The sequence below is a fragment of the Bubalus bubalis genome, chromosome 21 (assembly GCF_019923935.1).
Source record: "Bubalus bubalis isolate 160015118507 breed Murrah chromosome 21, NDDB_SH_1, whole genome shotgun sequence".
Classification (NCBI taxonomy): Eukaryota; Metazoa; Chordata; class Mammalia; order Artiodactyla; family Bovidae; genus Bubalus; species Bubalus bubalis.
The window spans coordinates 60,418,783-60,444,655 of NC_059177.1; the positions used below are offsets into that span (position 1 = coordinate 60,418,783).

Here is a 25,873-nt window from a genome sequence, read left to right on the forward strand (position 1 = left end):
CACCAGCAGAATCTGTTTATTGGGCAACTCTGGGGGCTCCGGGTGGGCTGCTCACCAGAAAGACCCAGCCAGGACCAGGAGCTCCAGCTCTCAGTTCTGCCCTGACCCCATCCTCCAGAGAGGGGAGACAGGACTGGAAAGGCAGATCACACCCCCTCAGACAGGGTGGGTTCCCTCTAAGGCTCGTCTCCACAACCAGCCCCAGGCAGGGGACAGAGCCCGAGAGGCAGGGCTCGTGGGTGGGTGGGGACACGGGTGCTGGCCAGGACCTTTATTCACATGGGGTCACTTCCTGACTGAGCCGGAGGTCACACAGATTGGGCAAGGTGGGGGTCCCAGATGGGGACAGGGGTGCAGTCCAGAGGCTTCCACCGCATTCAGGGTCAAGCCCACAGCCGGGGACGGTCCTGAGACCCTCCTCAGTACTCGAAGGTAACCGTCTTGACCCGCAGGTACTCGTTCAGGGCTGCCTCGCCTGCAAGAAACGCCGTGCCAGGGGCAACATCACAGTCCCAGCAGCTGCTCTGGCGGGCGGCGCTGGTGTGCCCAGCGCTGTGGTCATCTCAGAACCTCCCCTCCATGTCACCTCCCAGACCCGCTTCTTCCATGGCTCCGAGGGGCCCTGCTGCTCTCCCGCACGTTGCTGCCCCCACCAAGCTGGGCACCAGAGCTGATCCCCCACAGAATCCAGGCCCCAGCTGCTGGCTTCCACAGTGGCAGAGTGGGGGGTGGGAGCCACCCCAAGTCATGGAGCGGCCAGGGAAAGGGGGGCATCTGGAAGAGGTCTGCTTCCCCAGGAAGGCTGGGCCCAGTGCCACCCTTTCTGCCTTGGCACTCACGTCATCCTCTCGGGTTCGCCCAGCCCCCCACGGGCTCCCTCTATGAGGATGAAGCCTGAGCCTGATTGGGGCTCCCAGGCCCCCTTAATCTTGCCCTTGCCCACCCCCCGGCCTACTCGAACACTCAGCCTCTCTCTGTAGCTCCAATAGCAACTCCTCCAGTCGCTCAGGTCTCAGCCCACTCCAAAAGGCCCATCCAGTCCCCAGCTAAAGCCACTGTCCAGCCTCCTGTTCAGACCACTGGACAGCTTCTAGCAGGATCTGACTCCCTGCCTTGGTCACCAGCTTGTCAGCTCCCAGAAAGAAGTAAGTGGCATCTCATCAGCTCTAGCCTGGCCCCTGGGCTGAGCGGCCTCTAACAGGTGTTTGTTGAATGAATAAATGAAAGCAGGTATGGCTGGCTTACCCAGGTCTTTGCCGAACCCTGACTGCTTGAACCCTCCGAAGGGAGCGGCCACGTCAGTCTTGTTGTATGTGTTGACGAACACGGTGCCAGCCTCCAGCTTGTCGCTGACATACAGGGCCTTGTTGATGTCCCTGGTGAAGACTCCAGAGGCCAGGCCGAACTCCGTGGCGTTGGCCCGAGTCAGCACCGCGTCTACGTCGCTGCAGGGAAAACCAGGAGGGCCTCCTTGAGGAGGGCAAGGGGCCAGCCCTGGACGGAGAGCACCAGGAGGTCTGCACCCCCGGCCCAGGCGGAGCCCGACACAGCACAGGGCCGAGAACGGTCAGGCCTGCCAACCAAACTGCAGATTCACGAGCGACATAAATGACTGCTGTGCGCGCCCCTGAGCCTTGGCCAGTTCACGATGCAGCCACTGGGACTCAAGGCGGAAGCCAGAGCGCTGTGGAGCTGGAGAGACGCGGAGGACACCCCCGGAGGGCCTGAAGCCCTGCAGCCACCCCCAGCCGGGGTCTCCTCCTCTGTGCCGAGAGGACTCTGTGGGGGTCCAGCTGCGTCCACAGCCCCACCGGTCTGAGCTCCCTCCCCGCAGCTCACGTGAAGACCCCGGTGACCAGGACAGGCTCTCAAGAGGCCTAAGCGGGACCCCTACCCGTCGGCAAACCGGGAGATGATCATGACGGGCCCAAAGGACTCCTCCCGGGCTATGAACATGTGGTCCTGCACGTCTGTGAAGACCGTCGGCTCGAAGAAGAAGCCTGGGGGGAGACGAGGGATTCGAGACCCGCTGGTGTCTCCCCTGCACCGCACGCCAGCCACAAGCCTCGGGGACTTTCAACCACACGCCTCAATGGCAGAGCTGCTCTGTCCACCACCAGGGGCAGAGCTGTCGCTGGACACACCTCCTCCCATCCCGACCACCGCCCCACAGGCCCTACACTCCACAGAAATGTTTCTGGTGTCAGAAAGGCTTTCTCTAACTATTTCACCTCTGGACACAGAGTCGTGGGCCCTGAGAGCCGTTGGACTGAGATTGAATTTGGCACAATTCAGGGAAAATCAAGAGACTTGAAATGTTCTCTCTACTGTTTCGAAGAACAACAACAAAAAGATGAATTTAATAGTGTTGTTAGTTGCTTAGTTGCGTCTGACTGCAACCCCATAGACTGTATCTCACTAGGCTCCTCTGTCCCTGGGATTCTCCAGGCAAGAATTCTGCAGTGGGTTGCCATGCCCTCCTCCAGGGGATCTTCCTGATCCAGGGATCGAACCCATCTTTACCCTCTGAACCACCAGGGAAGCCCCTATTAATTTAATAAAATATTCCATGTTTGCATATATTTACAAATTATAATGGCAATTATAATTTTTAAAACGTGTGTCATGTATGGACACTTGTTGACTCACAGGATGTGGGTGTGGCCTGTATTCACTTGTCTGCAAAGGAAACGTGCCCCCCAGCTCTTGGAGCTCCACAGGCCAGTCTCTGCACCCTGCTACCCCATCCTGCTCACACCCCTCTCTGCCCCCGCCACAGATAGCTGCATGCTGGGGTCTGACCTCCAGCTGGGAGGAGGCTGTATGCAGGCCCTACACCTGGTCTGGCAGGTGTCCCAACAGCCAAGCTCTCCAAGCCCTGAGATCCTAGATGGGAGAGCAGAAGTCTGGGAGCCCAACTGCAGGGGCCTGGGCCCCAGACACTGCCCCAGAGGCCATGCCACCTGCTGCCCAGTCCTCAGGTCTCTGACCTGGCCGAGGAACCTGCTTCCCGCCGCACACCAGCGTGGCCCCCTCCTCCACGCCACGCTGGCAGTACTCCAGCAGCTTCTGCAGGTGGGCCAGGTGATTCTGCGGCCCGTGGTTGGTGTCCCGATCCAGGGGATTGCCAATCTTCATCTTCTCCACCTCCTCCACCTGCAGATGCCCTCAGTGTTGCCTGGGCTTTTGACCGTGGTCACCGCCTGACCTGCTCCCACATACATATCTTTGGTGACCAACCACTGGGCCCTGAAGAAAGTGCACACTCCAGACGCTGGCCTCTGGAACCATGTTCTGGTTCCAACCTGCCTTCTGGGTTGAAGCCTCAAATGCACCCTCTGTTCAAGGGCATCTGGGCTTGGTGTGGGAGCTGGGATGGTGCAGGTGTGCAGGGAGGGGGAGGGCAGATGTGCGGGGAGGGAGGGCAGGTGTGCAGGGCAGGGGGCAGGGAGAGGCAGCATGTGGGTTGGAGCCATGGGGCTGCTGCTTCTTGCTGAAATACTAAAGTCCAGGGAAGACTTGCCACGGCTGCCCCTAGGGGTCCGGGACCAAGTGGCTGGTGCTGGACTCCACTGCCCGGCCCTCCCTGGCCCTCAACGCCCTGTAGCTGGCAAGCACGCAGCACCAGGCCCGGCGACGGGACCTACCACTCTCCGCACAAACTGGTCATGGATGGAGTCCTCCACAAAGAGCCGGCCGGCGGCGATGCAGTTCTCGCCTTTGTTGAAGAAGACGGAGCTCATACCCTGTGCGGAGGGGAGGACAGCACTGGGTTACGACCCCTGGGGCAACCCCCCGCCCCCCGCAGTGCTCACCATCTGCACGGCCTTGCCCAGGTCACAGTCCGCGAAGATGAGGAGGGGTGACTTCCCACCCAGCTCCAGGGAGACCTTCTTCACATTGCTCAGGGCGCAGCTGAAAGGGACAGGGAGAGATGGGCTGGGACACGGGGTGGGGGACACGGGACACGGGACATGGGACATGGGATGGGGGACATGAGACATGGGACATGGGACACAGGATGGGGGACACGGGATGGGGGACACAGGACATGGAATGGGGGACATGGGACACAGGACATGGGACACGGGACACGGGACATGGGACAGAGGACACGGGACATGGGACATGGGACACAGGACACAAGACATGGGACACGGGACACGAGACATGGGACACAGGACATGAGACATGGGACACGGGACATGGGACGGGGGACACGGGATGGGGACATGGGACACGAGATGGGGGACACGGGACACGAGACACGGGGGCTGAGGGCAGCTCCAGTGCAGGGTCACTCGGAAGAGCAGCTGAGGATCTGAGCTGGAGGGTCCCTGTGAGGCCAGGTCCGCACCTCCTCCCCTCCCCAACCCCGGCTCCCCCACACCGTCCCAGCGCAGGCCTTGCTGTCGTGGCCCCTCCACCCCCCCACACCTTCTCTCCTTTCAGGCTGACCCCAGAAGGAGGTCATGGAGCCCCACTGGCCTGCGACCCCTGGCTGCCGGGAGCCAGCACGGGAGTTCCCACCCATGACAAAGGTCATGCGGAGAGGACCTGACATGCAAAGGCGAATCAGGACTCGAGAGGCCCCCTGGACCTGCCCGAGCACCTACCCCAAAACCAAAATCTGTCTGTTTTACTATTTCACGACTTTCACCAACTCTTCTGACATTAACGGGGGGCTATCCCCGACCACCTTTCTCTGAAGAAAATCAACTTAGAGCTCTAGTTAATAATTCTCCTGGGCATAATAGGAGTGTTTCAATTCAAACCTCTCTGATGACTTTCTAGCTTGCCTAACAGGTTTGTTCGGACTCCTGCAGCTACGTATGTGATTGCTCACAGCCTCCCAACTACGAGAGGCACGGGAAGCTTAAGATATTCTAACAATGCAGAGCTTCTCAGAGAGCTAAAATTGTTCGAATAGAACTAGTAGAGGATTTCTTTGTTGAGCTAATGCTTGCTGCCAAGTTTCCATATCCCTTACCTACTGTGTCCCTGGGAGTGTATTGATTAATATAGTTGGTATATAGAAATATAAGTAGTAGCTTTAATGTTTGTAACCTTGGACCCTTGAGTTAATTCTTTTCTTGTTATAGCCCAGCACACTTTTGCCCTATAGGAATGCAACTTTATCTAATGCTTTTGGAGGGTGGCGCCTGACTTTAGTATAATCACCTTTAGAGAAAAATAAGTTTTCTGAAGAAAGGGTCATAAAATGTTAACAGGCTTCCTGGCCAGAAGATGATGTAAATCACCTAAAGCTTTTGCATATGATAAGTTTGCAGAAAGAAAGCCTGGCTTCCATAAGGATCAAGGACTGCTGACCTTGCATGACTCCCCCTACCCCCATTATCCTCTATGCACAACTTAACGTATAAAAACTACTTTGGAAAATAAAGTGCAGGCCTTGCTCACGGAAGCTTGGTCTCCCCATGTCATTCTTTCTCTTTCCTTTTCCTTTTCAGGCTGATTCCCTGGAGTGCAGGGGCCCTCTGCGTTCACTTTCCTGCCTGGGCTTCTAAGACCCACTTGAGAAGGTGCCTAAGGTGGGGCACCTTCAGCTATTCGAGAGGATGCCTGCAGCCTACGTGAACAGAGCAAGTCCTGTGCTGGGGCTTTATTGGCTTTCTGCATAAACCAAGGAATATCAGCCTCTTTTCTCTCCTCTGTTTTCTTAACTGCAAAATTCTTTCCTTATCTCTTGCTCTATTTCTCTCAGTCACTGACGCTGTCCTCCCGAGGGAATCCCTGGATCCAACCGGGGCTGGACCCCGGTACCTGGCCCCTCTGCCCTCTCCACCACCTACCTTTTCATAATGTGCTTGCCGACCTCGGTGGACCCTGTGAACCCGATCTTCCGCACGTCCGGGTGATCTGACAGTCTCTGGCCAACCAGTGAGCCTTTGCAGGATGGGCAGGGGGAGGGATCAGGGCAGCCATGGAGCCTGGCCACCCGTCTCCAGCCACCCAGGGCCAGACACCCCCGTCCTCCCCAGGGGCTCAGAACCTCCACTGGGAGGTCTTCTAGCCTCTCAAATTCAGCGTGTCTGAGACTCAACTCCTAAGCTTCCCCAGGCCCGCTCCTCTTCCTTGTTCTCCATTCAGTCAACAGCCTCTCCTCGCAGTCAGTGGTTGCAACCCACAGTCACGCTCCCCAACCCCCATCCAGGAGTCCCCCAGTCTGGGGCTCCCCCAGGCAGCACTCCCACCAGGGCAGCCCCCTTCATGTTGGGGCGCATCACACGGCAGGCCTTGTGCCCCGTCCCCTGCCATACCGGATCCCGGCAGGACGTTGACCACGCCCTTAGGGATGCCCGCCTTCAGGGTCAGCTCTGCAAACTTCAAGGCCGTGAGTGGGGTGACCTGAGGACACAGGACAGGTGGTCAGGTCCAGAGGGCTGGGCAGTGGGAGCTGGGCACCAGGCTGCTCGCCTCAGCAGCTTCCCCTGCAGCCCGACGCCAGGCCTGGGCCCCCTGCACCTTCCCCCGCCTCCACCTGTTTGTGCCAAGCCCTGGGGCGCCAGGGCCATGCCCAGAGGCTGAGGGCACTCCTCTCCCTGGCCCTCAGGACCACCGGCCCTCCTCTGCAGCTGCCCATGCCCCCTGGCCTCCGAAAGCTCCCTGGTGCCCAGCCTCACCCGCCCGCCCTGTGTGATGCTGCTGAGGCCAGCCTGCCTCCATGCCCCGCAGTCTGGGGGAAGCCTGGTTCAGGGGTCTGTGCCCCCCACTCCACCATCGCTGGGCCTCTGGCTGAGCAGTGCCTGGGTGGGTGCTCAGACCCTGAGGGCCTGGGCAAGTGGACTCTCCAGGGACTACTGCCTTGACCTGTCAGCAGCCCCCCAGCCTCAAGGGAGAAGTTAAGGGTCACCTCAGGGGCTGCAGCGATGCTTCCGTGAGCAGATGTGTGTGGAAGTCAGTGGGGAATTCATTGTGTGTTAAAGTGCCTGAGGAGTGTGGGCCTCTGGTGAGCCAGAATCATTGCACTGATTTCCATTATGTTAATACCGTTGAGGCCCAACCACCCCAAAGGTGCTGTGGGAGTGAGACGCCCCAGCCCACTTCCCCAGCATCAGCCCTGCCGCGCCTAACTGATCTCTCTGAAGTCCAGACGAAGGACGGCGGCTCGTGTGGTGACCCCACCACAGGCCACCCTGCACAGGCTGCTCCAGTGCAAGGACCCCGTCACGTGGCTTCTCCGAGAAGGACCCCGTCACGTGGCTTCTCCGAGAAGGACCCCGTCACGTGGCTTCTCCGAGAAGGACCCCGTCACGTGGCTTCTCCGAGAAGGACCCCGTCACGTGGCTTCTCCGAGAAGGACCCCGTCACGTGGCTTCTCTGAGAAGGACCCCCACGTGCCACATGGCTTCTCCAAGAAGGACCCCCATCAAGTGGCTTCTCTGAGAAGGACCCCTAACACGTGGCTTCTCTGAGAAGCCCAGTTGGTGGACATACAGGAGCTTCCCCCGGATGTTTGGGGTTTGAAGCTCCAGCTTTAATGGTAGACGCCCCAAGCTCACAGCCCAGAGTTGGGTCCTGGGGCACATGGAGGGGGCACACAGCTCAGGGGGGCTGAGCTGGTGTCCCCAGAAATGACGCAGATGCTCACCAAGAGGCTGCACGCACATCCTGGTTAGCCTGAGTGGCCCCGAGACCCAAACACACCAAGTCTGCCCTGTGGGCTGGCCCTCGCAGGCTGCTCTCACCTGCAGAGGCTTCTCCTTCCCGCCCGTGCGGGGTTGCGGGGGAGTGTGGGGGTTGAAGGGGCCTGTGGCCTGCCCCTGCCCTGCCAGGTAGCGCCCATGCCCTCCAAGCCCTCAGGCCCCGGGCTGCGCCCGTACCTACCTGGGCAGGCTTGATCACCACTGTGTTGCCCGCGGCCAGGCAGGCGGCCGTCTTCCAGGACAGCATCATCAGGGGATAGTTCCAGGGGATGATGATGCCGCAGACCCTGTCGGGGAAGGAGGCCAGCCTTCGTCTGTCTGCGCCCCCGGAGGCCCTGGCTGAGCCTCATGGCCGCCTCCCTCCTCTCCAGGCCAGGCCCTGCTCAGGGCCAGCGTGCAGCTGCCTGCCTGGGCAGGGTGGTGTGCCCAGTCTGCGGCAGCCCCTTCCCAGGAGGGGTAATGGCAGAGGACGCTGCGGTCTCTGCTGGGACACCTTCTAGGGACACAGCCTGGAGCCGCCCAGGAGGAGGGTGACAGCAGGCAGGCACGGGTGGGGACAGGCAGGGCCTGGGAGACGGTCTGGGACCACAGGGGTGGACAGGCGGCCACAAGAGCGGGTCAGAGGGCATGAGTGTGGGCAGGAGGATGTGAGAGACGGCCAAGTGTCACTTGGGTGGGTGTGGATGAGGGTCCTCCTGGGCATCAGGCCAGGGCCGTCGCCATGGGAACAAGGAGGATGTGGTCCATCTGGGGGCCTGAGGAAGCCCGCACGCTGTGCGCTGAGAGGTGGTGTCCTGCGTTGGTGCCGCCCAGTGTCCCAGACAAGCCTAAGGCTGGGCAGTGTCTCCACGGGGGGACCCCCACGTCCTAGAGGACTACTGGTGGCACCGCGGGGCCCTGCTTCCTCCTGACCCTTAAACCTGGGCACGGCAGCCCCTCTCTGCGGGTCAGTGAGACGAGCTCATCCCCAAGGGGGCCCCTTGAAGACCAGGCGACTGCCGTTTCCTCACTCCCACTGCTGTCTCCATCACCGTCTCCACCACCGTCTTCACCACCGTCTTTATCACCTTCTTCACCATCATTTTCATCACCATCTTCTCCATCGTCATCAGAGAATGGTTCCCCGAACAACGACAGCCTGGCTGAGCCCAGCAGTGGGAGGAGGGTGCTCAGAGACCAAGGCAGACAGGTCAGTAAGGAGCCACTTGGCCGGCAGAGCAGGAGTGCAGTGCAGACTGGGGCCAGCCTGGGGCCCACACACCTTCCTGGGAGTGGTGGGGTGTGCTAAGGGGTTAGGAAAGCTGGTGCCCACCCCAGATACACCCAGCAGACCCAGAGGGACTGAGCTTGAGAGGGAGCAGGGCAAGAGCCCTGGAAAAGAAGGAGAACTGCGCTGGAGGCTCCAAAGCTGAAACCCTGCAGAAACTTGCTGCCACCAGGGCTGGGTCGTGCCTGCGGCCCTGCCTGAGGGGGTGACCTTATCTGGAAACAAGGTGTCTGGCAGGCGGGGTTTGCAAAGGAATGAAAGATAAAAGTGAAGTTGCTCAGTTCAGTTCAGTTCAGTCGCTCAGTCATGTCCGACTCTTTGCGACCCCATGAATTGCAGCACGCCAGGCCTCCCTGTCCATCACCAACTCCAGGAGTTCACCCAGACTCACATCCATCGAGTCAGTGATGCCATCCAGCCATCTCATCCTGTCATCCCCTTCTCCTCCTGCCCCCAATCCCTCCCAGCATGAGAGTCTTTTCCAATGAGTCAACTCTTCTCATGAGGTGGCCAAAGTACTGGAGTTTCAGCTTTAGCATCATTCCTTCCAAAGAAATCCCAGGGCTGATCTCCTTCAGAATGGACTGGTTGGATCTCCTTGCAGTCCAAGGGACTCTCAAGGGAGTCTTCTCCAAGCCCACAGTTCAGAAGCATCAATTCTTCGGCGCTCAGTCATGTCCAACTCTTTGTAACCCCATGGACTGTAGTCTACGAGGTTCCTCCATCCATGGAATTTTCCAAGAGTACTGGAGTGGGTTGTCATTTCCTTCTCCAGGGGATCTTCCTGACCCAGGAATTGAACTCAGGTCTCTAGCATTGCAAGCAGACGATTTTACCATCTGAGCCACCAGGCAAAGGAATAGCTCTCTGATAAACATGTGGCCGGGAAGAGACCTCTGCACCCCCACATGCATTCCTGGGAAGTGCCCAGCCCATGACTCACCCGATGGGCTCCCTCCGGGTCATGGTCAGGTTCCGGTTGGGTCTGGCCTGGTTGATGGGGATGGTGGAGCCCTGGATGAAGCAGCAGTGGCATCACTGGGGGGTCTCTGGCCACCTCCCACCGGGCAGCTCCCTGCACCCAGGCCCAGGGCGGGACGGGACTCTCTGTCCCGAAGCCCCAGCTGGAATTGGACAGGATGGCTGAGGTGCTCAGAGCTCCACCTGGATCTTGTCGCACCAGCCAGCGAAGTAGCGGAAGGTCTGGATGGACATGCCCACATGTGTCTTCAGGGCCAGCGTGTAGACCGCACCTGCGTCCAGGGCCTCAATGGTGGCCAGCTCCTCCTGGTGCTGCTCCATGAGCTCTGCCAGCCTGGAGGGGGCAGCAGGGGTGGGGAGGGGGGGCGGGCCTCAGGCTGGCACAGCCCGCCTGCCCTCTCAGGGGTCTGCCCCCGACTCAGTCTCTGGCCTCAGTGTCATTATCTGGAGGGGCTGCTGTGGGCTCCTTGGAGGTGGGATGCCCCTCCATGTGAAGGCCTCACCTCTGGGAGCAGGGTTGGGGGGTCAGGTGGAGACCACCCATCCAGAGCCGCCCTCAGGCTTGAAGGTGGCTGACCCGTCCTTCTGCTCCAGCCACCGGCAGGCCCCAGCACCCCAGTCTGCTCCCAGCTTGTTGGCCCCCCAGGGACCCCCAGGGAGGCAGCCCCCAGCTCCTGTCTGGCTGAGCGGCCATGAGTGGGAGCACCCCGAGTCCTCCCTGGGCTTCACCGGGAGGGGGCGTGACATGGGAGACTCCTCCCTGAGGCCACCATGTGCAGTAGCAAGTCCTCCCAGAAGCGCCCCTGCACCTGGGGAACGGGGATGGGGGCGGGGCTCGCACCTGTACAGGAGGCGGCCACGGTCCCGCGCGCTGATCTTCCCCCACAGTCCGTTCTCAAAGGCATCCTTTGCAGCGGCCACGGCCTTGTCCACGTCGCTGACCTGGGCCAGGGACACCTGGCAGAGGACCTGCAGGGGCGCCGAGCCCTGAAGCCCTCTGGGCCCCCTGGGCGGCCCCGTGGGGGAAGGCCGGGCTCATTCGGGGGGGAGCGGCCGGCAGGAGGGGCTGTGTTTCCACGTCCCCTGGGGTCTTCGCCACCCCGACCCCAAACAGGGCAACAGATGCAGACTGCTGCTCAGCGTCTTTGACCAAGAGCAGAAGCAGACCCACATGCTGAGGGGGTCCCAGTTGGGAGGTCTGTTTCTTAATAAGCCTGCCTGAGCCCCTGGATCCTTTGCCCTGAGGGTGCCCACCTGCCCTGCTGCTCAGGCCTCCACCTAGACGGGCCGGGGGTGGGGGTGGGGCTGAGGCTGGCGTCTCCAAGTCCATGGCCCAGGAACCCGCACGGCCTCCCGCCCCGGGGTCCCCAACAGTGGCCTGGAGGTGCTGACAGCCCCTGACGGGCTCGCTTGGGGGTCCTTGTCTGGGTCCACACAGCCTGCCTGTTACTCTCTTTAAACCCCCTCAGGACCCACGTTCTGCATCCCAGTCCTCTGTAGGTGTGCGTGTATAGGAGTGTGTCCATCTCAGAACGTGTGTGTGTGTGTGTGTGTGAACTTGACTGCCTCTCCTCTGATGTGATGCCCGATGGCCACAGCCAAGGAGTCTGAGAGCCTGGGATGCTGAGGGCCTCGGCGAGGGGGGGGGCCTGATTCGGGGGGGCGAGGGGGAGGGGGGGGCCTCCAAACACGGGAGGGTGTAAGTGGACAGGAGAGGGCCCCGAGAGGTCATGGAGGGTGGCGGGGGCCGAGGGTCCGGGCCTGCACTCACACTTCCGTCTGTCGGGTTGATGGTCTCGTAGGTCTTGCCACCCTCGGCGTCCATAAATGTGCCCCCGATGAACAGCTGATGGGGCATCCGGAGGGTCAGCTTGTTCACGGCTTTTTCCACCTGGGGGGCAAGGACCTCAGGCTGGAGCTACAGGGGCATCCCTGACAGGCAGGGATCCCCCCCAGAGACATGGGGACTACTTGCCCCACCAACCCTTCAACACACAAGCAGGGGCCTGGGGTCTTCTCACCGATCTAGCCCTGCTGCCCGGGGCCGTCATGCAGGGCAGAGGTGACGGCTGAGACAGGGACGCAGGGCCAGCCTGCCGGCCGAGCCGCCCTGGCCCCAACCCCAACCCTTGGGCTCCACACTCAGGAAGTGGCACGGCCCTTGCCGCATTGCACTCACATGGGGCCTCGGGGTGGCTTCTCCCCTAAAGTCCACGACCCAAGGCCAGCCTGGCGTCCACCCCGGTCTCCTCTCCTTCTTTCATCAGCCTTGTCCCCAACTCCCAGCCAGACAAACCATCACAAAGCCCATTCCTATAGGAGCTGTATCCTAACTAGACACCCCAAGGGTGGTTTTTGCAAAGTTTCTTTACAAATAGGTCTGCGTTACTTCCTCACACTTCACACACACGAGCTGAATGTACAAGGCTGTTTGTTTTCCTTCTTGGAAGCGAAAGCGCGAAAGTTGCTCAGTTGTGTCCGACTCTTTGTGACTCCATGGACTCCAGGCCAGGATACTGGAGTGGGTAGCCTTTCCCTTCTCCAGGGGAGCTTCCCAACCCAGGGATCAAACCCAGGTCTCCCGCATTGCAGGAGGATGCTCTATACCAGCTGAGCCACCAGGGAAGCCCTTCTTGGGAAACCATTCCCAATTCCTCTCTCTGTCCCACTCGGTCTCTCTCTCTCCTGCGTCAACCAAAGGCCTTTAATGCAGTGACTAGTCGCCCAGGTGATGGAAGAGCCGGAGGCTGAGCCCAGCAGGAAGCTGCTGCCAGTGCTGAATCAAGACGAAGGGAGGAGGTGGTGGAACCCGAGCGAGGGGTGAGGGTCAGCAGGAGGTGCAGGACGGGAGCTGGAGGCCACACTAGAAAACCGCCAGTGGAGAAGGGGGCGGGAGAGACGCACTGTGGACATGTCTCCTCGACACCGTTTCGTGCCCTGAATCTTAGACAACAGTGTCCTCTGTAGAGTCTGCCCCACGTCCTGGCATCTTTAGGCTGCTCAGAGTTACCAAGGGGAGCTTGATCACCAAAGGGCAGGCTCTTGGAGTCCTGGCCTTCTGGATGCCCAGGCTTCCCCGGGTATCCCCGTGGACCCACTGATGTGGGTGCCTGTGGGTGTGCAGGCTCACACAGCCCGTGCGCCCAGGCCTGCCTGCGGGGCTCCCGGGACTCACGTAGTCGATGGCGCACTCGGCCTCCTTGTCGTCCCCTCGCAGCTTTCTCACTAACAGCTGGATGAAGTCCCCGAAGGTGGTTGCCATGTAGACATCTTCATTTTCCAGTTCCAGGCCGTCACACAGCTCCTTGACTTCCTCCACCAGCCTGGAGGACAGAAGGGGGAGAATGGGAGCCTGGACAAGGCCCGGGGTCCTGCCCTCCTCTTAGCAGAGCTGGTGGTTCTGCTCAGCACCCAGAGCGTGGGTGTTGGTCTAAAATCAGTCTTGAAAGCCCAGTTTGAGGATTCAGAGGCTCTGGGCTCAAGTTCCGGCTCCATCAGTACCAACTTGTGGTCAGTTGCTTGGGAGGGCTTGCGATTGCTTTAAAACTGCTCCAACACAGTTTGCTCTTCCTCCTGTGAGGGTGGGGGTCTCGGCCCCCTGCCCTGCCCTGTGCCTGCCGAGACCTTCTGGGGTGGTGGTCCTCATCTCTCTGCTTGCTGGGCTCCCGCTTGCAGAGCCGTAAGCAGCCAGCTACATGTCCAGGCCCAGAGTGGCCACTCCGGGGCCGTGACCCCACCGGGGATGGACACGCCCGCCCACCAGCTGTCCCACACCAGATGGGCACAGGCCTGCACACCCTCGTCCTTTCTGGATCTCTGACCCACACAGTGCCCGCTCCTCAGTTTGGGGGTGACTTCGGACTCAGAGACCCCGGGGCTCCACCCCCGCCCCCCACCTCACCTGACAACGTCCACGGATGCGGCCCCCGACTTGAAGAAGTCCGTGGACTCGTCCACCTCCGGCACGCTGGGAAGGATCCGCTTCCAGGCACCCTGGAGGGCCGGGCAGTGAGAACGAGCCCCCAGGCCCAGAAGGCAGCCCCTGGTGCAGCCTGGCCCCAGGCGGGCCTGTCCCCTCCGGGCTTTGCTGCACCCAGGGCCGGATGGTCCTTGGGTGACCACCTCCCTCCCAGTGCCTGGCCACAGGCCCTCATGCCGTTGGGCGGTAGGACTCAGCAGAGGAAGGAGGGCCAGGGGACACCCGGAGAACAGAACCACAGCGTGCCTGAGGCCAGGACATACGGACTCCGAGTGTGCACGCCCCGCCCCCAGCAGAACACACACCCAGTGCACGCACGCCCCCACCACAGCAGCCCGCCGGCTCCTCACCCGCACAGCCTCCGCGGTGCCCAGCTCCTCCTCTGTCAGCTCCAGGGCGCTGCTCTCTGCCCTCCCGAAGAAGTGTGCGGCTGGGACCATCTTCCCGTCCTCCAGCTGGATGTTCTTCACCAGCAGCTGCGACGGGAGGGCCATCAGTGCCCCGGGCTACCCCGCAGCGGGCACGCACTCGCCCCCATTCTCCCCTAGGCAGGCCCGGATGCAGGCAGGGCATGAGGAGGCCAGACGGGCGGGGGTGCGGGCAGCGGTCGCGGGGACCCGTGTCCACCCCAGCACGCTCTCAGGCTTGGAAACCCACGATGGCTGTATTTGAAGAAGGAAATGGCAGCCCACTCCAGTATTCCTGCCTGGAGAATCCCATGGACAGAGGAGCCTGACGGGCTGCAGTCCATGGGGTCACACAGAGTCGGACATGGCTGAGCGACTCACAACAATGGCTGTATTATTCTATAAAACCAATGCCTGCGTGTGAGACGGAAGGCATCCCAGCACTGCCTTGAAGGCCAACGGAGAAAACAGGTAGTCACCCAGCACCCAGCACCCAGCTTGCGGAAACCGCGTGGAGGCTGGCCCCGGTCATGAGGCTCCCTCTGGGTGGGGGAGCGTGTGCGCTCACGGCAGAGAATGTGTCTGCCAGGTGAGACGCTCTGTGAAGAGCGCCCCCCGCCCAGAACCGGAGCCGGGTTCCCTGCTCACTGCCCCCACCCCACCGACTGCTGCCTCCCTGCTCTGGAGCCCCAGCCCAGCCAAGTCCAGCTGGACGTTCCTGAAAGACCCTCAGCCAAGGGCCACCACGACTGCCGCTTGGCCTCGCGCTCCCTCAGGGATGTCAGGGAGATTGCGGCCCAACCCACATGGCTGGTGCCTTCCTCCGGCGGCTGCTCCAGGACCTGCACCCAGGCCCGTCGTCCACCGCTGCTGGCAGCTAAGCTCGGCCCCGGCTAGCAGAGAGGCCCGCCTCTCTGTGACCACCATCCTCTTCTCGGTCTGCCTTCCTCCATAATCCTGCCTGGGTCTGCTGCGGGAACCTGGCCCGAGACAGATGCCCTCATTCAACTGCAGCACCACCCACGAAGGGACACCCAGGCGCTGTAACCCTCAGGTGGCCTCGGGCCAGCAGGACAGGCACCCAGAGTGAGCTCTCACCGGTCCAAGCTAAGCTGCTCCCTGCCCTGGACTGTTCGCACGGCCGCCACCACGCATTCAGCATCCGCAGCGTCCCCTGAGGTTCCCCCAGTGCTCCAACACCCCTGCCTGCCCTCCTTCTTCACTGGCCCTGGTACATTAGGGCCCAGGCCACCTGCCCACCACCTCGTGTGGTGAGTGTCACGGTGAGTGGCAGGCCCGAAGCCAGTGGGCAGGGCCGGAGCGCAGCTCTGCCGCGGATGCGTGTGGGTCAAAATAGACAGGGATCTGAATTTCTTTGTTTCAGTTTTCTACTTGGTAAAATGGTGAAATGCTAACACGGATCTCATATAGCTGTGGGGAGAACTGAATTGTTTTAAACAGAGCGTGGCTCTCAAGCACACATCAGTATTTAGTTGCATAAATCCTGGGTGTCACCCTGAGCTGCAGTTGCTAAAGTGGGTCAGAGCAGCTTATGTGCCCGGCGGGACTTCTGTTCAAAGAGAAGGAAACTGAGCTCGCTCTGTGCACGTGGACTCTGCTGGGCTTAGACAAGGCCTGGGCACAGGGCTCCCTGGACAAGACCCCCTGACTCTGATGCCCCCCAGGGCCCCCAGCTCAAGACCCTCAATTACGCCCAGGCACAGGGCTCCCAGGACAAGACCAACCCTGACTCTGATGCCCCCCAGGGCCCCCAGCTCAGGACCCTCAATTACGCCCAGGCACAGGGCTCCCAGGACAAGACCAACCCCAACTCTGACACCCCCCAGGGCCCCCAGCTCAGGACCCCCAATTATGCCCAGGCACAGGGCTCCCAGGACAAGACCAACCCCGACTCTGACGCTCCCCAGGGCCCCCAGCTCAGGACCCCCAGTTACGCCCAGGCACAGGGCTCCCTGGATAAGACCCCCCGACTCTGACGCCCCCCAGGGCCCCCAGCTCAAGACCCCCCATTACACCCAGGCACAGGGCTCCCTGGACAAGACCAACCCTGAGTCTGATGCCCCCCAGGGCCCCCAGCTCAGGACCCCCAGTTACGCCCAGGCACAGGGCTCCCTGGATAAGACCCCCCGATTCTGATGCCCCCCAGGGCCCCCAGCTCAAGACCCCCAGTTACTCCCAGGCACAGGGATCCCTGGACAAGACCCCCCGATTCTGATGCCCCCCAGGGCCCCCAGCTCAAGACCCCCAGTTACGCCCAGACACAGGGCTCCCTGGACACGACCAACCCTGACTGACCCCCCACAGGGCCCCCAGCTCAAGACCCCCAATTTCACCCAGGCACAGGGCACTCTGGACAAGACCCCCCAACTCTGATGCCCCCCAGGGTCCCCAGCTCAGGCAGGGCACCTGGCCAGTAAGAGTCCAGGGCAAGTCTGGGACGGAAAAGTGGCCGACCCAGCAGGTGAGGGTCTTCCCTCCTGGATTCTGTGGTCTCCTTTCCCTGTTTTCTCCAGAATGGCCGGGAGTCTCCCTGCGGGGCCCGAGCCCACAGTACAGACCAGGAGTCGCAGCAGCACCCTTACCATCCGGCCGTCGTTCCCGAAGAGGATGAGGCCCGCTTTGGTGACCACCCCTGGCCGGTGGGCGCCCGGGATGGGCAGGTCCTCTCCCTCAGGCTCCAGGCCCGCAGTGCTCAGTGTCGAGTTGAAAAACGTCAGCTTCTGTTGGGGACCGGAAACCAGAAGGTGGAGATGAGGGGGGGCCCCTGCGGCCTACCGGGCAGTGCTGAGCGGGCTGGTGATGACGGGCTGTGACGGCATGGGGCCAGGACAGCCCAGGTGTCAGTGCCCGGAGCACAGATGAGACCTGGGCAGGCGGGAGGCCCCAGAGGGGGCCCCTCCCACCTCACATGGGACCGTGACCTCCAACCCCAGGGTCAGACACCTGCAGAAAGTGTGCTCAGCCAGCACCGAGGGAGGGCCTGCCTGGGGACGCGTCACGGCCTGGCCGCGGTGCACAGGGGGCTGGTGGTGGCAAGGCCAGAGACCCTGGACGGTCTGGGAAGCCCGCCCACGAGCAGTGGTTCAGATGGTCAGGGGCTTCGTGGAGGACAGGGCTGTCCTTGAAAAGGCCTGGCTGAAGCCCCCTCACCCTCAAGGCGAAGGCGAATCAGGGTTGGACTGGGGTCTCTGAAGGCTGCTCAGTTCAGTTCAGTTGCTCAGTCATGTCTGATTCTTTGTGGCCCCATGGACTGCAGTATGCCAGGCCTCCCTGTCCATCACCAACTCCCGGAGTTTACTCAAATTCATGTCCATCGAGCCAGTGATATCCTGCAACCATCTCATCCTCTGTCATCCCCTTATCCTGCCTTCAATCTTTCCCAGCATCAGGGTCTTTTCCAATGAGTCAGTTCTTTGCATTAGGTAGCCAAAGTATTGGAGTTTCAGTTTCAACATCAGTCCTTCCAGTGAATATTCAGGACTGATTTCCTTTAGGATGGACAGGTTGGACCTCCTTGCAGTCCAAGGGACTCTCAAGAGTCTTCTCCAACACCACAGTTCAAAAGCATCAATTCTTCAGCATTCAGCTTTCTTTATAGAGCAGCTCTCACATCCATACATGATTACTAGAAAAGCCATAGGTTTGACTAGACAGACCTTTGTTGGCAAAGTAACGTCTCTGCTTTTTAATATGCTGTCTAAACGGAGACCGGCCTTGGAAAGCCCGGAGCAGATGAGACAGCTCAGTCACACAGCAGAGCTTAATTTAGCTTCTTTTGCAAGACAAGCAAGACCAACTTGACCTCAGTCACTCCTTGCTTGTGTCTCTGGAAATCATAAGCAAAGTTTAAACTGTTCCTCAAAATTGAAATTAAGTGACCTTTAGCCAAATCCCTATCATTTAAGAAAACTCCTGTGGCAGCCAGTCACTGCCTCCTCACTGTGTAGCCTGCTTCGTGTCAGCAGACTGCGCGTGGTCTGGGGGCTCCCGGCTCCAAACCGTCTTTTGTGTGAGTGCTCAGCACCCAGGTACTAAGCACCACGTTGGTGATTCACTGCTTTCAGTTCTGCTGTTTCAGAGCTTTGAGCGCCAGGGGTGAGAGTTTGACCCCAGAGCTGCTGCCTGGCCTGGAGGCCTCGTGCGTGCAGACCCCACCCTTCCAGGACCCGGGGGGCTGGGGCTGGGGTCTGCCAGTGGCTAGTGATCACGTAGTTCACACGTTCTGGCAGTTCAGCAGCAGGGGGCCCAGGAGCACGGCCCGTCCCGGCCGTAGGGACACACCTGCCCGCAGGCCTCCGTCCAGGCGCCCGGCACCTTGTCGTTCCCACGGATCCAGTTATGAATGGCCTCTGCTGGCTGGTCCCAGTCGATCTGCAGGGCAGGACGAGTGTGCTCAGCGGGCCCTCCCTGCGCTCCAACCACCAGAGCCCAAGCCCCGGCCTTCCCTCCTCCCCATGGGCCCTCCTGACGCTGGGTGGAGCCTGGGAAGGGGCTGAGGAGCCTGGCTTCCTCTGAATCCCAGAGCTGGGCCAGCCTCCCCCTGGGGCCTGGCTCTGGGTGTGCGTGGACCCTCGGTCTTTCATGGGATGTGAAGGGCAGGATGGTTTGTGGGGAGATGACGCTCTGTGGTCACAAGGACCAGGGCCTGACACACAGGGCCACCCCCCAGTTTAGGGCGGCCCCACAGGGCTCACCAGGTCCCTGGAGAGCACCCCCTGAGCCCCGATCAGAGACCCAGCCCTGCACCCCCCGGGATCCCCAACCGGGGCAGCCCCCAGGAGCCCAAAGCCCTCCCGGGATTCATCTGGCAGACGACCGCCCTCCCGCCAGCCTGTCTCCCTGGGGCCCCCGCCCTCCCTAAAGAGGAACTGGGGAGAGTGCAGACACCCAGTCCCTTGGCGCTCACCCTGGCCGTCTCCTTCCTCTGAATCCCCTCGTAGGTGGCACCCTCCTCGGGCTGAGGGAGTCTGGGGGCTTTGCCCTCGGCAATCAGCTTCACAGCCTGAACCTGGGAGGCAGGGGCAGGGGGTGTCTGAGGCATCGGGACCCTCCTCTCAGCCCCGGGCTCACAGTCTGAACTGTGGGATTGTGTAGACCCTCCCAGCACCACACCCGGCTCGGGACAGGCACCGCGGGATCTGCTTTGGGAACAGGTGGATCCGTGGCTGAAAGCGGGGCCCAGGGCTGAGGGGCGGCCCCCTCTGTGCTATGGAGACGCCCCCGTCTGCCCCCTGTCCCGCCGCCTCCCCTGCTGGACACGCTGCCCCTTGGGGCTGCACAACAGCTCCGACATCAACCCTTCGAGTCTGCCTTCCACCTCCAGCTCCTCAGAACCTCCTCGGACTTTCCATTCATGAATTCTTAGGGAAAGAGGGTTTCTTGTCCCCTGGAATCAGGAGGTGTGGACCTTGAGCCACCAGGGACAACTTCTCCTCCTGACCAAGGGCGCCCAACCTGAGGAGGAAGCTAATCAGACGGGAGGCAGAATCAGGGTGAAGAAACAGAACCCCCGACCGGCCTGAGCCTCTGGGCTCAGCCAGGCTTGAAGATGTCCCAGTCTGGAGTCTCCTCTCGGAAAGGAGCCCAAAATGTGCCTTTTTGGGCAAGGTTTGTTGAGTTGCTCTGACAGCTGTAAGCAAGTCCCATTTAATAGAATAGTGTCGTCGTTCAGTCACTCAGTCGTGTCTGACTTTTTGTGACCCCATGGACTGCAGCACACCAGGCCTCCCTGTCCATCACTATCTCCCAGAGTTTTCTCTGATTCATGTCTATTGAGTCAGTGATGCCATCCAACTATCTCATCCTCTGTTGCCCCCTTCTCCTTTTGCCTTCAATCTTTCCCAGCATCAGGGTCTTTTCCAATGCGTCAGCTCTTGGCATCAGGCAGCCAAAGGATTGAAGCTTCAGCATCAGTCCTTCCAATGAATATTCAGGACTGATTTCCTTTAGGATGGACTGGTTGGATCTCCTTGCAGTCCAAGGGACTCTCAAGAGTCTTCTCCAACACCACAGTTCGAGAGCATCAATTACATGTTCTAACCCTGCCTCTGTGAAACCCTGAACTGAGAGTCCCTCCCACCTGCAGAATCCTAGCCAGCTCAGGGCAGTAGCTGGCTCTGGGGAGCCCTGGGGTAAGTGTGCGGCCCTGCCCTTACCATGCCTTTGACGCCTTCTGGGAAGAGAAAGCGGTTGTAGAGGGAGCTGACAGTGTCATCTGGGAGGACCTCACACTCCTTCTGGAGCAGAAGGTCCCCGGTGTCCAGACCGTCGTCCGCCCAGAAGATGGTAAACCCCCCTTTCTTGTCCCCATGGATGAGGGTCCTAGGGACGGAAGAGTGACACCTGAGTCCAGAAGGAAGGACCATAGAAAAGGGGGCCTGGGGGCCTGGGGCCCCTCCCCGCCTCCCCAGGGAGGATGCAAGAGGGAAAATGGCGTTTACTGATGCAACCGCATGCCAGGTATCGGGTGGAAGAAGCCCTAATGCTTCTTCCTTTATCCTTTCTGCCGTGTAACAGCCTCGCACGCCCCTTCTACAGATGCGGAGACTGAGGCCCAGTGAAGCGAGGAGATGTGTCTGGAGGTCAGGGGGCTGGGTCCCCACCGGTCCAGCTACAAGCCTGCCCTCTCTTCCGGCTCAGATGCCTGCCTCCCTGATGGTGCCTCCAACAGCTCCACCCTGCAGACCCGTGCCCTCTCCTCTAGAGCTATCTGCTCCAGGTGTCTCTAGTCCGTCTCTCTCTCTCTCCAGGTGGCCGGGCGGGGGTGGACGGCGTCTGGCAGTGCTGAGCCCTCGGGGGCCCCGGAGCGCAGCCGCGGAGCCCGGGGTTGCTGGCCTCTCTCACCAGTTGATGGCAGAGGCGCCCCGGTGGCGCGGCAGCAGGCTCGGGTGGTAGATGATGGAGCCGTGCCGGGGGGCGCTGATGACCTCCATGGGGATGAACTGGCTGCAGAAGGGCAGCACGTTCAGCTCAGCTCCCAGGGCCTGGTACTGCGCCACCACGTCGGGCAGGGCCCGCCCCTTGGCCCGCCAGCGGGGGAACTTGAACACTGGCACACCGTCCTGCTCAGCCTGCAGGCCTGCGGGACAGCGGGTGAGAGTCCACCCCCAGCGTCCGAGCCCCTGCCTGCGGGGTGGGGGGCTCCTGCACCCCTCTCCAGACCTGTCCCTCACAGCACCCCCGCTGCCCAGCCGGGCTCTGCTGGGCAGCATGGAGCCATGGCCCCAGCCAGGGCCAGCCTCTGGGATGCCTTTGCGTGGACTGACCCTGCCGACTGCCAGGACCTCTGAGCGCCTGTCTCCCAGACACCATGTGGCCCGTGACCTCTTTACCTACAGCCCCACGAGTGTGTCTCCCTGCCCCCTGGCTCCAATGCGCGGTCCCCACGTCTCCAGGTTTGAGGATGTAGCCCCCTCTGAGTCTGCCCCACCGCCCCCCTGCCCCCTGCGGGCATGATGCCCTGGGCTCTCTCCACGGCCTGCACCTGTCAGCTGCTCCCTGACAGGTCTGGGGACAGGTGTGGCAAGTGTGAGAGCTGCATCACACACAGCTGCCAGGTGGCCCTGGTGAGCCCCGGCCTCTGCCCTGGGTGCAGGGAGGCAGGTCAGCGTGAGTGGTCTAGACAGCGACCCTCTGAGGCCAGGTCGAGCAGCAGCCCCAGGCAACGGTCACTGTCACAGGCCGCACTGGGTGATGCTCCATCGTGGGAGCCCCCTCTTCCTTCGGAGCCAGGTCCCGCGTTCTGAAACATTCAGCCCTGAGAAGGACCTGGGGGCCTGAAGGCCCAGCCCTTGAGCTGAGGCCCCAGCTCAGCAGCGATTCTCACACCATTTTCCTTCTGGAGAAGTGGTGTGTCCCCGGGAGCTTGTTGGAAATGCAGACTCCCAGGCCCCATCCCATCCTGGGGGCAGAAACTCCAGGGCCGGGCGTTGGGGGGCAGGGGCCTCTGCTCAATAGCTGCCCATGCCGGAGACAGGGTGCAGGGCTTGCTCACATCCAAGAACCCGGCTGCGGTGATTCCCACCTGGCAGCCCTTTCAGAGCCTGGGTGAGGGGAGAGGGGAGCTCGGGGTGTTCAGACTGTGGGGTCCTGGGTGCAGGCCAGCCTTCTCCACCACCCTTCCCTGTGATCCGCTTTCTTCCAGAAAAGCGCGGCGGTCAGTGGGCCCTGAGCAGGACCCAGGGTGGACCGCGTGTGATCACTTCAGGCCAGGGACACCCACACAAGGCCCGCAGGCTCCGCTGCCACCACCGCCCGCCAGGCACCACTCACCGAGGGGGTCTGCCTTCCCGTCCTTGTCGGGCACGGTGAACACGCCCACCACCTCGTGGCCCTCCTCCCGCAGGCGGCAGTAGACCTCCTGGCCGAACAGGCTCTGTCCGATCACTGCGATCTTCATGGCAGCGGGCCGGGCGGGGGGACCTGGGCAAAAGGGACACAGCGTCCCACAGGGTGCGCTGGCCCAAGGGTGCAGCCCGCCTGCTCCACCCCACCCCCGGGCCCAGCTCTGGGCACCCTGGGTGGCCAGCTACTGTGGGGAGTGGTCCACCTGAGGGGCGGAAGGGGAGGCCACAGGGCTGAGTGGGGTGTGATCACAGACTCCGGACCCCCCCTGCCCGACGCCCGGAGCCCCCAGCCCAGCACCCAGCGCTGTGTGCGGTGTCCTCCCGGGTCATCCGAGCACATCTCTGCAACTAACCCGCCCTGTGACCTCAGTCAGGTCACATCAGCTTCCGTCTCCTCATTTGCTGATGAGGAAGCTGCTCCTCAAAGGCTTCCAGCCGCAGGAAGCAGCGCGGGGCTGCGGACTTGGGGCCTGTCCGCTCCACGGCGCCTTTGGATGAACCCAAGTTCTTAAACTGAGCACAGTACCCCGGACCAAAGTCCCCCTTTATGCTGAATGGGCTTTGTATCCTGTTTAACAAATCTTTGCCTCCTCCAAGTTCCTGCACACCTTCTCTTCACCTTCCGGTTGTCTGACAGAGGAGCAAAGGCAGTCTCCTCTACAAATGTTGCTGGAACTGCTAGACACCCACGTGCGAAAGATGAGCCAGACACACATCAACAGTCTTCACAAAAAGTAACTGAAAATGCACCACATGTGAATGTAAAATGCAGACTACGAAGCTTCTAGGGGACAACAGAGGAGAACACCTAGTACGTGGTGCTTTTCAGATTCAACAACAAAGGCATGATTTAAAAAGAAAAAAATAAGCTGGACATCATCAAGATTAAAAACTCCGCACGAGACGCTGTCAAATGAGTGAGAATGGTGTGTATATGGGAAGTATATGTGTGTAGTGTGTGTGCGGTGTATCTGTGTGTATGGTGTATGTGCTGTGTGTGTGGTACATGTATTTGCAGACATGTGTTTGGCAGAGTAAAGCCTGGAAGGACTCGCACAGAAATATTAAGAGTCACCAGGCAGGCTTTGGGGGGTTTGAAAGTCTTTTGATAGCCATAATTATCTTTTTCTTACCAGAATGTTGTTTTTGAAAATATTGGGTGTATATTACTTGTGGAAAATTAAGAGGACAAAGAAGGTCCCTCTGGAAGCAGGGAGGCAGGGTCAGGAAAGCCACTGTGGAGCTGGTGGGCAGGAGCCCTGGGTGGGGCAGCCCTCCTTGAGCTTTGGTGCAGGGAAGGTCAGGTTGGGGGACGGCAAGTGGAGGAGGGAGGAGACCACAGCCCCTGTGGGACCTCCTCCCCAGGTGGCACCTTGGTTCCCTCCTCCCGCGGGGCTCAGGGACACTGCGAGGCTGCACCTGCAGCAGGGGGACCTTCGGGCTCTCCAGGCCCCCTGCCCAGTGGCCAGGCCCTGCTCAGGGCCCCTGTTCCGAGCTGCGGTCGGAAGGCCCTTGAGCTGGGCAATCAGCCACAGGCGTCAGTCCCAGCTGCCCTTTGCTGGCCCAGAGCCATCTCATGCCTGCAGTCATTCCAGCTGGGCACCTGGTGGTCCACACGCTCGTGACCCCCTCAGCCTGTGAGGTCACACTCCATCCGCGACCCTTCCCACGGTCCTGGGCAAGGGGATGGGCCACCGCGTAGCTGCCCTGGGTTCAAGATTTCCTTGTCTCCTAAAGGGACAGGGGCATCTCCCAGCGCCATTGGGAAGGTTCACGGAGGGGAAATTTGCAGAGGGTCTGCGGCCAGTGGCGGGCAGAGGCCCCAGATTTTCAGAATCAGCCTCAGCCGCTGAGGGCTATTATTATACCGCCTATCAATTTTAGCCCAAGAAACTAAGATTCAGGGCTTAAGAAAGTTGCCTGATTTCTGGAAAATTGAGGGAGCAGGAGAACTGGGGTACCTGGTGGGGGTGCCTGCCTCCCCCAGGCAGGTGGCAGGTGAGGGGTCCTGACAGACCCCGGAAGGGCATGGGCTGTGAGCAGCTTGAGTAACGCAACACCCAGACCAGGAAGGGGGCTACCCTCACCCCCCGGCTAGAGTCTGGGGTCCCGTCTCCTCCCCGTGGGGAAGGACCGGGCCAGGTGGACTGGAGCTGTCCAATCACGAGAGGTCCTTGCGCCCGGCCCCCCAGCTCTGACCAATCAGGTAGGACCATCCCCAGTCCCGAGAATGGGGTGAGGGCCTTAGGAGGCGGCAGGACCCTCTGGTCACCTCCCCCTCCAGCCTCCGTTTTCTCTTCTGGAAGCGGGACTGATGATGCCCACGGCCCACGGTGCGGCTTCGGGAAGCACTTTTCTCTACTCGCCCTCCCTCTCGCGCGATCCCCCCGGCTCCGGGCCCCTCAACACAGTCCTTGGGCCAAAGGACCCCCAGCCAGGCTGGGACACTCCGCAGCCCCCAGCGGAATCCCACCTCGCTCCCCGCCGCGGCCGGGAGCCCCAGAGCGAGAGCCAGGGCAGCCTCCCTGCCTCCCTCCAGGGGACTCACCACGGAGGAGCGCAGGCCTGACTGTCCAGAGGGACCTCTGAGTCCAGGTCCGGGCAGGGGACGGCGCTGGCGCTGACCCGGCCTGGGCGGTGAGGAGAGGTGGGGCTGGTCCCCGCCAGTCCCGGAGCCCCGGCCAAGGCCAGAACCCCAGAGGGGAGGGGCGCAGGGCTGGCGGGAAGCCACGGCCCCCCACCCCCACCCCGCGGAGGCGAGGGGGAGGGGGAGGGAGGGAGGGAGGACCCTTCCAGCAGTCACGGGCTCTAAAAGGGCCTGCCCCGCGGTTCTACGCAGGGCTGACTTGATCTGAGGACAGTGGCCCGCAGAGGCCGTAAGTTCACTCAGTGGCCTGGGAACTTCACACAGAGCTGTCATGTCTTTCTGGGGTGACCCCCTGTTCCTCGGGAGGCCTGTACTTCAAGGTCACATCCTAAGGGAAGCTTTCCCCAACCACACACCCACTAAGACAGACCCCTCCCTCACCACATGACACAGAGAGCTTCAGGGTGCTTCTGCACCCTCTCAGCCACAGGCTTATCCCAGGCTCAGAGATCACCTGACCAACCGTCTCCCCCACTGCACAGTCTGCAGGAATCCCCAGCACCCAGTGCCTGGTGTTTCTGCAGGAATCCCCAGCACCCAGTGCCTGGTGTTTCATGTT

The 25,873-nt window shown here is 61.2% G+C and overlaps 1 protein-coding gene across 2 annotated transcripts; it reads right to left on the bottom strand.

Moving 5' to 3' along the window:
- On the bottom strand, nucleotides 1–25,368 carry ALDH1L1 (aldehyde dehydrogenase 1 family member L1). 2 transcript variants are annotated; one of them, XM_006078811.4, is made up of 23 exons: nucleotides 25,216–25,368; nucleotides 22,594–22,743; nucleotides 21,166–21,400; nucleotides 20,478–20,643; nucleotides 19,229–19,330; nucleotides 18,604–18,693; nucleotides 16,905–17,042; nucleotides 14,245–14,370; nucleotides 13,817–13,908; nucleotides 13,091–13,238; nucleotides 11,687–11,806; nucleotides 10,757–10,884; nucleotides 10,099–10,249; nucleotides 9,878–9,948; nucleotides 7,849–7,954; nucleotides 6,282–6,369; nucleotides 5,814–5,907; nucleotides 3,816–3,915; nucleotides 3,648–3,746; nucleotides 2,991–3,156; nucleotides 1,895–2,000; nucleotides 1,246–1,445; nucleotides 1–475 (listed from the first exon to the last, which is right to left on the bottom strand). In XM_006078811.4, the coding sequence occupies exons 2-23, from the start codon at nucleotides 22,718–22,720 to the stop codon at nucleotides 420–422; spliced, it is 2,709 nt and encodes a 902-aa protein (XP_006078873.3). In that variant the 5' UTR covers nucleotides 22,721–22,743; nucleotides 25,216–25,368; the 3' UTR covers nucleotides 1–419. The 2 variants fall into 2 exon arrangements, with proteins under 2 accessions (XP_006078873.3, XP_025127768.2); XM_025271983.3 differs by lacking the exons at nucleotides 1–475; nucleotides 1,246–1,445; nucleotides 1,895–2,000; nucleotides 2,991–3,156 and adding an exon at nucleotides 3,182–3,208 and having other exon boundaries at nucleotides 25,216–25,345.
- Nucleotides 25,369–25,873: the final 505 nt, after the last annotated feature.

What these genes read in the sequence shown, in the direction of transcription:
- ALDH1L1 (XM_006078811.4), bottom strand. Translation starts at nt 22,720, where the DNA reads ATGAAGATCGCAGTGATCGGACAGAGCCTGTTCGGCCAGGAGGTCTAC. An exon ending in CAACGTCCTGCCGGGATCCG is followed by an intron (nt 5,908 to 6,281) that starts GTATGGCAGGGG and finishes CATCCTGCAAAG; the next exon opens with GCTCACTGGTTGGCCAGAGA. An exon ending in ATCTCCCGGTTTGCCGACGG is followed by an intron (nt 1,446 to 1,894) that starts GTAGGGGTCCCG and finishes TTTTCCCTGCAG; the next exon opens with CGACGTAGACGCGGTGCTGA.